This window comes from Asparagus officinalis, chromosome 4 (genome assembly GCF_001876935.1).
Source record: "Asparagus officinalis chromosome 4, Aspof.V1, whole genome shotgun sequence".
Taxonomy (NCBI): domain Eukaryota; kingdom Viridiplantae; phylum Streptophyta; class Magnoliopsida; order Asparagales; family Asparagaceae; genus Asparagus; species Asparagus officinalis.
The window spans coordinates 138,903,743-138,916,028 of NC_033797.1; the positions used below are offsets into that span (position 1 = coordinate 138,903,743).

Genomic DNA, 12,286 nt, shown 5'->3' on the forward strand with positions numbered 1-12,286 from the left:
TGTTTCTAGCGGGTGTTCTGTTTATGGAACAATTACATGCTATAATTTTTTTGGGTTAATTGCAGATATACCCCTTGTACTATTCCCAATTGGGGATAGACCCCCGGAGTTCTATTGTGGCAGATAGACTCCTTGAGTGATCTTTTTGACTCTTTTCCCGTCAGGAGGTCTATTTGTCAGAAAATCAAATTTCTTTGTGTGTAAACTGTCCAATAAAATTTCATTGGGGTCTATTTGCAATAGTAGAACTATAGGGGGTCCATCTACAATTGGGTGGTACCATATGGGTAATTGTGAGGACCTGAATCCTCGATCGGTTCCTTTGGGGATGATTCTGGCCATGATGAGCCTGAAATAAGATTGAAACAGATTTTGCAAGAGGGAAAGTTGAGAGAGAGAGAGAGAATTGAGAGACAGAGTAAGAGAGAATTGAGAGACAGGGAATGAGAATTGAGAGAAACAACTAATTTCATTCATATCATGATTTGTTCACTGACTTACAATCTCCTATTTATACAACTCAGCTCAAGCTCAAACTTGTGCAGGCCTGTGCATGTGCACAACAGAACCAACAGAAAAGAACAAGAAACTAACTATTTGTAACTGAAGTAACTACACATTATTACAAGCTCTTGTAGTTACATAGTCTTGCATAATAGCCTCTCCTCTCCTGTATCCATTTTGCATATCAGTCCATATATTTATTCCGTGGCTTGTTTCCAGTTGAAACATCAATGTCATGTTCACCATCTTCAGCTCCTGCACCATCTCCTGCGCCATCTCCAGTTCCTGCTCACTCGACAGATTCCCAGGCTGAGTATCAGTCCCTGACAATTCCCTCCCCTTAATTTGGACATTGTCTCAAGGTCAAATATTCCTCTAAAAACTTGTTCCTCTAAAAACTGGGTCATCCTCAATGCTATACCCTTCTGATATTGTACACGAAGGTGCAGCGTCTTATCCTCAAGATTGTACTGAAGAATAGCTATGATCCATATCAAATGCGATGCCAACGACGACCTGCTCTCCGATTCAGGATAATCAATCTCCATTACTGCACCACCTGTACCATCCCCATTAAACCTCGAACGAGTCCAAGGATGGATCGTACCTCCAGGGACAGGTGTTCTCGACGGATCTCGAAGAACGACATTCTCGAACTCTGACAAGATTCCACGAACAGCTTCAGTGAGACGAGACAAGATATCTGAAGTGTGATTGTAGATTGGTTCTGACGATTTTGAGCAGAAAACAGCCTCGACGTCAGGTAGCAGATCCGAGATAGCATCGTGAAGATCAAGAATCTTGAAAATCTTCTCCGAAGCGAACCGGCGGTGACCAGACCAACTTTGTCTTTCTTTTTTCCCCCCCCCCCCTTTACCTTACTGGAGACCCGTTGTTTCCCCATCTCCACCCACTTATTCTTGACTGCTTGGGACGAACCAATCTTGAAAATCTGACCACCAACCTTTTCCTCGAGCTCGGCCCTCAAGATTCCCTCAGGAGTGAGCCTCACATACGTTTTCTTGGTACCATCAAGCCTGATGAGGGTATTCAATTTTTTAATCTGGATGTCATACATCTTCTTCACTGCTGCTTTGATCTTCTTCTTGTTTGCTCGGATATCAACAATGAAGACAAGGATATTGTTGTCCTCAATCTTCTTCATAGCAGACTCAGTAGTTAAAGGGTACTTGAGAATTTGATAATGGTCAAGCTTGTTCCTCGATCTTCTTCATAGCAGACTCAGTAGTTAAAGGGTACTTGAGAATTTGATAATGGTCAAGCTTGTTCCTCGGAGGTGCGCTAATTCTGGGGTACTTGTAAAGGGTACTTGAGAATTTGATAATGGTCAAGCTTGTTCCTCGGAGGTGCGCTAATTCTGGGGTACTTGGGGTTTCTATCTTTCTTCAACGTCTTGGGGCGGTGAAATGTCACAGATGTGCGGATCTTCTTTGTTTTCTTCTTTATGCTTGAAGCTCCAGCCTTCACAGCTTCAGCAACTTTTACAGCCTGTGCCTTCGCGTCAGTGTTTTTGTTGGTAGCAAAACTATGAACTGGCTGGGATTCTCCACTGAAATCAACATCAAGAACCACTGGCTTCTTGTTCTGGACATCATCAGCTTGATCATTCGCAAGGAGTTGAGCACAAAAGCTTCTGGTAATTGGACGTGAAATTTGATGCAATGGCTTCCCTTTGACCAATTACACACCAAAATTTTCAATACCCACATTCTCTTTATTCAACCCATTTGAAATCTGGGACAAAGGAAGGGATGATAACCTCTTCGAACGCTTGAAAGTCCCCTGTAGGTTCTTGATGGATCTCAACGGCTCTTTCGTCGAACACCTTTGTTGGTTTTTTTTGGAAGAAGAAATCTGAGTTGAAGAGACTAGGAAAGATTGAGGAACCTGCTCCTTGCCGAGATCATTGAGGTTGGAAATTTGTATGGCTAATTGACAACAACCATCATAAATGTTGCGCCCTTGTAAAGAATTCATTGCTTCCACCGTATTTTGCTGTGATTGAAAGTGTATAAGAGCTTGAAAGCCAGCTGACCTTTGAAGGATGACGATCTTCTCTACAAACACATATGGAGAAAACACTTGATGCAACACTTCCTCCGTTATAGGATAGAGCATTCTGTGAATGATGACGAAGAGGATTCGATTTGGTGGAGAATCCTGATCTGCACCCTTCTGTCTGAGAGGATTCTTGGTGTTCCTGAGTTCTTGAAGAAGCTTTGCATTCTCCTCTAGCTGAGAAGATATCCTACTCATTCTTGCCTTCCATTGTTGATCGAATAAGCTTTGCTCTGATACCAATTGTGAGGAACTGAATCCTTGATTGGTTCTTTTGGGGATGATTCTGGCCACGATGAGCCTGAAATAAGATTGAAACAGATTTTGCAAGAGGGAAAGTTGAGAGAGAGAGAATTGAGAGACAGAGAGTAAGAGAGAATTGAGAGACGGGGAATGAGAATTGAGAGAAGCAGCTAATTTCATTCATATCATGATTTGTTCACTGACTTACAATCTCCTATTTATACAACTCAGCTCAAGCTCAAACTTGTGCAGGCCTGTGCACATGCACAACAGAACCAATAGAAAAGAACAAGAAACTAACTATTTGTATCTGAAGTAACTACACATTATTGCAAGCTCTTGTAGTTACATAGTCTTGCATAATAGCCCCTCCTCTCCTGTATCCATTTTGCATATCAGTCCATATATTTATTCTGTTGCTTGTTTCCAGTTGAAACATCAATGTCAGGTTCACCATCTTCAGCCCCCCCCCCCCTCCTTTTTTTTGGGTTCTTCAGCTGTTCTTGATGGTTGTGCTTCTGACTGGCGTTCTTTGTCAAGTGAGGAAGTAACGTGCATTCAGTGCGTTACCTGCTCGGTGAATCTTACTACAGAAACTTGAAATTTCTGACGGCGGAATCTCAATTGTGGGCGATGGTTAATCTCAATAAATGGTGCATCTGACGAGGAATTTCAGTGAGAAAAATTCTTAGTGGAATTAAAAAAGAATGCAAAATAAATTTACATAATGGACTCAAGAGTCACTATCCAAAATGCTAAGTCCACGGCTTTAAAAATGCAATCCATATCCTTGATATTCCTCAAGTACTAAATATACTTCTGATTGATTTATTAGAATTTAAATTTTTTACAAATTACCATTATGATGATAGCTAAAGATGCCCTTAACGAGAGGGATCGACTGCGATTACCTTATGATTTGAGGGACCTAAACAATTCTAAAGAATTAGGGACTAATATCTAAAGAACTCTAATGATTATACGCTTCGGAATTAATGTTTAGCGAAATAGCACCTAATTAATGTTTGGCGAAATAGCACTCATAGTTTCACTCACTTCGCAGTTATGTATTCCAACTTAAACTTATTTTTGACAATATTTATATATTCTAAGTTGTTAAAATTAATACATTAGTCAACCATTAATATTTCTGAAATTTACTATTAAACCTATCAATTTTCTATTCATAACTTATCTTAATTCTATTTTAAATTCAAATAGATTGTGATAGACTCAACGGTAAATTCAATAAACATTACGTTCGCCCAATGTGCTGATTTTTAAAACGAGTATAATAACGATTCAGTAAAGGGGGAAAAAGAAAATTGAGGGTATAAAAGTGCAAAGTGCAAAGTGCTAGTTTAGCCTTCATTTTTGGAACTCTCGGCCCGAGCCCTCAACAGCGCGAGCTCGTGGAACGAAGACGATGGCGGAAGGCAAAGCGAAAGAGGCGATGGAAACCGAACCAGAGTCCACAACCATCGATCCGCGCGATATCAGTACGCTTTCAAATTCTCCTCGACTTCTCTTTAAATTTTTTTTTCCTTCAAAAATAACAACAGTTCTAGGGTTTTGCTTCAAAAAATACTGGTTTTGTTCATTGCGTTATCTATTCCATGTGAAAATTTTGTAGCCCAAATGCCAGTTGGTGGTTTCTTTAGGGCAATTTCAACCCAATTTCGCCCCTTTTCTATTCTAACTATCTCGTTACTTTTTTTAGGTTTCAATGGGGGTTTTTATTGATGTGAATGATGTTTGGGTCAGTGTTTTTTGACTTAGGTTTGAATTGTACCCTTTGTAATCATGGAGGTGCTTATTTGGTGGAATTTGATGAGGAGCTATTTCTCCATAGTTTAATTTTTGAAATTCAAAAAAAAAAAAAAAAAAAAAAAAAAAAAAAAAAAAACAAATTTTTAAAAAAAAAAAAAAAAAAAAAAAAAAAAAAAAAAAGAAAAAAAGAGGGTAATCTTGGAGTCCATGGCAACAAGTTTAATTGGACATAACACCTATATTACATGGTTAATTGCGCTTAAATACCCTGTAGTTTCTCCTACTTTGCACTTATTACATACCCTATTTTTTACCCTAGACTTTCCAAAATTTGCACTTAAGTTTTTGTAACTGACACTTAAATGCCCTAGAATTTTTAAAAGTTACACTTTGATACCCTCAAGTTTGCATAACTGAGGTTATTTATGTGTCAGTTTTAAAAGTTTTAGGGCACTCAAGTGCTAGTTTTAAAAACTTTAGGATATTTCAGTGCCAGTTTTAAAAGCTTTAGGGTATTTAAGTATAAAAACTTTAGGGTATTTAAGTGCTGCCAAAAAAGTAAGGGTATAAAAGTGTAAGTTTTTAAAGTTTTTAGAGTATATACTTGCTGCCAAAAACCAGTGAGGGTATGTAAGTGCTAAGTAGGCCAAACTATAGGGTATTCAAGTGCAAATATTATTATCTTTCTATGGAGAATGGAGTAAAAAAATAATAGGTAAATACTAAATACTGCCCTTTTTTATATTAATATTATTTTATAAAATATACCTGTTGCTTTTCAAGTCAGCATTTAAGATGCCCACCATTTATCATAAAATTGTGTATATGCTAACTACTAAGATGTGGTCTTATGTTAGTTTCCAGTGACGATGAAATCGATTACTCCATCAAACCAGAGTTTTACGATCCGAATCTTGACGAGAAAGATGAGTTATGGGTCCATAAACAAAGGAAAGGTCGTACCTCCGATGCCGTGCTTAGCTGCCCTGCTTGTTTTACCACCCTTTGCCTTGATTGCCAAAGGTATGCATCTGAATTGTAGAGTTAATGTGCTGAAGTTTACAGTTTTAGTCTCATTGACATCTGATGGATCTTCTTATATGAAATACATAGTAGATTGCCTCGTATTTGATGAATATAGGTTCAAACCATAAGTAAGCTATATTTGTAATTCTTCGTATCTTACCATTATAAAACTTGCTTCAATCATCCCTGAATTTGTAATTCTTCATTATCTTCTTTGTCCTCTCATTCCTTGTTTACGATATCACCTGTCATATCTTAAATTGTAGCAACGCACTCTTCGTGTCCTAAGTCTAGGTTTGACAGTTTTCATCAAGTGCTTGTATATATAGCAAAGTGGGATAATTAGTTATTTGTTATAAGAATATTAGCCCATTAGTCAGTATCCATGAAGATAAAATTATATAACTTCTTTTCCCATCCTGAATGATATCTGAATCACGCCTTTGACCAGATATTTAATCCAACGATGCAATCCCGATTGCATAAATCTTTTGCTTTCTATCTAAAACTTTTACTTCAAAGTTGCTTCTTTTTTATAGCCACATTGGCATTGAATTACATACACACAGAATTAAATTATTTGCATTGATGAAAGCAGATATTTGTGTTTATGTGGGGCAGGAAAAAAATCTAAATAGAGCAGCTGCTAAAAGAATTAATTATCATGTATACGTGTATTGAGGCACCCAGGCCCAACACTTTGCTTTGCAAACGTAGGCCTCAAGCCCCAACGTCTGTAGCAAAATGTGGGCACCAACAACAATGTTTGCTACAAACGTTGGGATGCGTTGATGTTTCCTAAACTTATTGTTATCTATATGCGATAATATGCCCGTGAAATTTTGATATTAATTAAAATATTTTTTTTGTATTTTAAAATATTTAATTATTATTTTTAGAAAAGTATTTGTATTTTTCTCAGCCTTCTAGAATTTTCTATGATTTAAAAGTCCAAATTTTATATTTATTTAAATAATTTTAATATTTATAAATTTATTTTGTGAGGTAATTTTTTTTGGAATTTATCCGTTGTGTTATCGATACTATTACGTATTATTTTAAATAATATGTTGTATTATTATTATTACGTATTATTTCGGATAATACACTGTATTATTAATTACGTATTATTTGTATAATTTTTTGTATTATTTCTACTGTTGCATATTATCTGTTGTATTAGTACAACTTGTACGTTTTATTGTGTAGATAATTCTTCCATAATTATTTGTTTTTAAATATAAGCAATTATATTTTTTATTAATTATTCCTGTTTAATTGTGTAATTTCTTGCATTATTTTTATTGTTGCGTATTATCGGTTGTAATACTACAACTGATACGTTTTGATGTGTAGATAATTTTCACACAATTATTTAATTTTTTTCATAATTATTATTATTATTATTTATTTTTCAAAACCCTAAATTCCTTATATATATATATATATATATAGTGTGTGTGGTGGTGTTTATGCTTTCTGCTTCCTTTCTCTTTCTAACCGCTCGGTCGCAAAGCATTCTGTGCCCTCTCGGTTTCTCTCTCTCCCCATCGAGTCGTGAGCACGCACCACGCCACCACCTCGACCTATAACGCGACCAGCTCCGTCCAATCCAGCGAGCCCGAGTCGTATCTCCTATGAGGAGCCCTCCTAAACAGCCCACCAGCTGCCTCCGAGCGTCCTCCCCGTTCGACCACCACAGGCGCCGGCCGGCATCATGGCGCTCTCCGCCGGCCAGCTCTGCCTCCCGCTCCCGGTACCCTCAGCGCATGCTGCTCCTCCACAACGCCAGACTCCCTCCCTTCCATCTTCCAAACCGCAGATCCGCCCCTCCAGCCCTCTAGATGCGCGCCCAGGCGCCGCGGGCGGAGCGCCGTCACCCCTCAAGGCGCCTTCACGCCAGCGCACGTCTCATCTCCTCCGCCTACCTAGGCTCGCACTCGCTGCTGAGTGTCCAGCGCTGCAGCCACTTGCGGTCACGCCGCTGCGTCAGTGACAGTCGCTGAGGGTCGCGGCGTGGGCGTCACCCCACTCGCCTCACAAACCCGGCACCGACAGCCTCGGCCGACTCTCCTCGCTGCAGCCGGCCGCGCTTGCCCCTCCTCCGCGAGAGTCCGACGAAGCGGCTGTGTAGCGCGTGAGGGGCTCCACCCAAACCCCAGACCCCCTGTAAGATCTGCCCTCCTCTCTCCTCACCGCCGTGGGGGGGGGGGGGGGGGGGGGGGGGGGGGGGGGGGGGGCCGGTCAGCCCTCGCCCAGATGGCGGCCACCGGGTTCGCCGACGCCCCTCGCTCGTCGTCGACCGTCGCTGACGACCTCTCCCGCTTACGGCAGCGCCCTAACAGTGCTCACCGAGCTCTTTCTGTCCGCGCTGCAGATCAGACCCGCGGACTCGCACGTCAACGTTGATTCGTTCGACGAACCCCGAGGCAAGAGCCCTCTTGCTCAAATATGAATTTAAGATTTATTATACATTATATGCATATTTTGACTGTATTGTGATTGGTTGTAGTTTTTAAATTATGATATAATTATCTGCGTGGATTGTTTGATGATAGATGAGAATAACTGATATTGTAAGGATAAGAATTAATAGATTATTATTTTTAGAATAATTATGATGAGAAAGAATTTATTTGGAAAATAGGTTAGTTTTGAATAGTTATTAAAATAGATAATTTAAAATTATTTATTTCGAAAAAGGGGTCATTTTGAGTTAAGTTATTTTAGGCAAAAGAATTATATTTTTGATAATTATGATGATTTAAAGGAATTTATTTGCAAAAAGAATTATTTATTTTAGATTTTAAGTAATTTATGATTTTGTGTTGGTAGTTGTAGACTGTGATATTTTATGTGCAAAACAATCACGACTTTCAGTTTCCTTTTTAACCATAGTTATATTTGATGTTATTTAGCTGTTGATAATTTTTATGAGTAGTTTTGAAATTCGGATAACAAGATATTCAGATTGCATGCGTAATTTTACTATTCATGATTATATTTCATGTTTTGAGATTTAATTTAATGGATTTGACATGTCATCTTGTTATTGCATAGAATCATTTAGACCTATTTATTGTTCCTGGTTGTGTTTGAGAACCATTAGTAGTTCATGACTTGCATCGTGCGTCATGAACAGACCTAGTGACATGTGTGGGTGTGTTAACTGAATTTAGATGGTGAACCAGAGATAGCGTGGATTATGTTTGACTTAGGAAAACTAGAAGAGTTGGGATGAGAAAGTCTTTGTTTATGTGATCGGATGTGGCTGTTGATGTATCTTCCAGGCTCGCGCCGTGAATTCGTGTAGTCCTTGGGGTTGGTTTGTTGGGTTAAAGTGAATTCGTGTAGTTATCTTAGTCCGTGACCTGTTTCGTCACCTGAGCTTTGTCTGAGTTCGGACCACACCGAGATCGAATTGCGTATAGTCCTCTGACCGATTCATGTAGCGGTATTGGATGCGCGTAGAGGATTTGTGAACAGTCGGTTATCCGGTGATATGAATATTGATTTTATTTGAGATGCGGACCAGTGAGTTTTAGGATGACTAGTACTCGACCCGGTTACAGTGTTGTGCAGTTAGCCTTATGATTATCATGTTTTACTAGTGTTTTCGCATTTTTAGTAGTACTTTTTTTTATTATGGACTATGTAATTTTTTTTATTCCTAGTTGGACCGTTTTTTGTAATAAGGGTATGTTTGACCCATATTTTTATGTCTAGGATGATATACTTTTGATGATATGTCTATTTCTTATTCTGGGTTATTATATTCTTGCTATTGTGATCGGGGACTTGTGACTGATATTCTTGTGTTTGACGCTTAGCGTATTTGATTGAGGAAAAAAAAAGAAAAAGAAAAAAAATATTAGTGTATATTTCTTTTCCATCTAATACGTCGCGGGCTTGTTCACGTTCCGGTTCCCCGGTATTTTGGGAAGCGGGACGTGACAAGTTTTAGTGGTGGTCCATGCAGGTCACGGTCCCGAGTCCTCACTAGTAAGAATATAGTGGACAATTTAGATACATATCATATTTCATCTGTAAGATTACGATTAAGTTCTTATGCTATTATCTAAATAACTATGTTTTAGTTCCAATTTTCCTAATATATTGTTTTGATTTTAACCTTAGTTTTCCTTTTGATCCTCGTTTTCCTTCAGAACCATGACGATTACGCGTGGTAATGGTAGCCAGCCTGGTAGTAGTGGACCGCCGCCTGAAGTGGACCCGAACCAACTTCTAGCGATGATTCATGGATTGATTGCGAATCAGCAGTTCCTGGCTGAGCAGCTGCACAGGGAGCCTCAGCATCAGCCTCCCCCTCGTGTAGAGTTTGGTGTTAGGGAGTTTTGGTACATGCGACCGCCTTCCTTCTTTGGTGCTGAAGGACCTCTAGCAGCAGAGGAGTTCCTGAAGGTCATCGAGACTATCCTCACGGTGACCCGTATTGCCCCTGCTGAATGGGTCGACCTTATGGATATTCAGCTTACGGATACTGCTCGGATATGGTGGGCAGCTGAGAAGACCCATTTAGAAAGGCCAATCCTGTGGGAGACGTTCACAGAGCGCTTCAACAATAAGTATTTTCCTCAGTCGGCTCGGGACGAACTCTTGCGTAGGTTTGTTGAGCTCAAGCAGGGAGGCCGATCAGTTGATGAGTATGAGGCCGAGTTCTCTTCCCTGCTCAAGCAGGGAGGCCGATCAGTTGATGAGTATGAGGCCGAGTTCTCTTCCCTGAGTCGATATGCTCCTCACCTGGTTACAGACCCTACTATTAGGAGGGTATGAGGCCGAGTTCTCTTCCCTGAGTCGATATGCTCCTCACCTGGTTACAGACCCTACTATTAGGAGGTATCAGTTTCAGAAGGGCCTGGATAAGTATATCAGGTTTGCTCTAGCTGGTAGAGCACTTGCGACTTACGACGCCGTACTGGATGCAGCACGAGAGATCGAGAGTGTTCAGAAGGAACCTGAAGACCCACATGTGATTCAGAGCAAAACACCAGCAGCTCCAGTCCGGAATATCGAGCGTTCCCCTCCGAGGCAGCAGCAGGCTCCGCAGCGACATCAGTTTACTCAGCGCCAGCCACTTCCTCCTGTGCATCCCTATCAGCACCCTGGAGTGCAGACCCGCGATCAGTCTTTAGTGAAGTGTTCCTATTGTGGCCACGCTGGGCATACCCAGCAGGAGTGCCGCAGACATCTTCGTCTGTGCTACGCCTGTGGATCCCCCGACCATGTCCGTCAGGACTGTCCGCAGCGACAACAGACCCGCTTGACCCCACCTCCAGTTCGGGCAGCCCTTTCAGCTCCACCTCGACCTGCCCCAGCAGCACCAGCTCAGCACGGATCCTATCCTCGATCAGGGTCTTTTCCTCCACAGCAGCATGTTTATCAGGAAGCGCGAAGGTAGCAACCACCACGTCAGACATTCATGATGATGGCCATGGAAGCTGAGACGAACGACTAGGTTATTACCGGTAAGAGTTGTTCATCTCAGTTTTACTTGCATATGATTTTTCTTATTAGTATTGCTTGATGATATTATGATAGGATTTGTTTATGAGTACTAGTTTAGATGTATTTTCCTCCTCCTGTAATAGACAAAGTTCTTGTTTTTTCCGTTCTTGCTTTATCACTCTTTGACTCTGGGGCTTCCCATTGTTTCTTGTATCGTCGATTTGCGAGTACCCACTCTCGTTCCCTATCTCTGTCCTTGGGTTTAATTCCGAGGACAGAATTTGTTTTAAGAGGGGTATGATGTAATGTCCGTGAAATTTTGATATTAATTAAAATAAATTTTTTGTATTTTAAAATATTTAATTATTATTTTAAAAAAAGTATTTGTATTTTTCTTAGCCTTCTAGAATTTTCTATGATTTAAAAGTCTAAATTTTATATTTATTTAAATGATTTTAATATTTATAAATTTATTTTGTGCGGTAAATTTTTTTGAAATTTATTCGTTGTGTTATCAATACTATTATGTATCATTTTAAATAATATGTTGTATTATTATTATTATTACGTATTATTTCGAATAATACGTTGTATTATTAATTATGTATTATTTGTATAATTTATTGTGTTATTTCTACTGTTGTATATTATATGTTGTATTAGTACAACTTGTACGTTTTATTGTGTAGATAATTCTTCCATAATTAGTGGTTTTTAAATATAAGTAATTATATTTTTTATTAATTATTCTTGTTTAATTGTGTAATTTCTTGCATTATTTCTACTGTTGCGTATTATCGGTTGTAATACTACAACTGGTACGTTTTGATGTGTAGATAATTTTCACGTAATTATTTAATTTTTTTCGTAATTATTATTATTATTAATTATTTTTCAAAACCCTAAATTCCTTATATATATATACATATGTGTGTGTGTTTTATCTTTCTCTCCCTTCTCTTCTTCTAAACCCGCCTTAATTGTGTAATTTCTTGCATTATTTCTACTGTTGCGTATTATCGGTTGTAATACTACAACTGGTACGTTTTGATGTGTAGATAATTTTCACGTAATTATTTAATTTTTTTCGTAATTATTATTATTATTAATTATTTTTCAAAACCCTAAATTCCTTATATATATATACATATGTGTGTGTGTTTTATCTTTCTCTCCCTTCTCTTCTTCTAAACCCGCC

The 12,286-nt window shown here is 39.1% G+C and overlaps 1 protein-coding gene across 2 annotated transcripts in view; it reads left to right on the forward strand.

Annotated features, from left to right (window-relative positions):
• The window catches only part of LOC109839536 (E2F-associated phosphoprotein), a 14,291-nt gene continuing 6,172 nt past the window's right edge, over positions 4,168 to 12,286 (forward strand). The window contains exons 1-4 of one of the 2 annotated variants that reach the window (XM_020408013.1): positions 4,168 to 4,325; positions 5,454 to 5,619; positions 9,789 to 10,293; positions 10,418 to 11,108. In XM_020408013.1, the coding sequence (XP_020263602.1) occupies positions 4,253 to 4,325; positions 5,454 to 5,619; positions 9,789 to 10,293; positions 10,418 to 11,041 (1,368 nt within the window). In that variant the 5' untranslated portion in view covers positions 4,168 to 4,252 and the 3' untranslated portion in view covers positions 11,042 to 11,108. The remainder of the gene's footprint in view (positions 4,326 to 5,453; positions 5,620 to 9,788; positions 10,294 to 10,417; positions 11,109 to 12,286) is intronic. The other variant, XM_020408015.1, reaches the window with a different exon arrangement.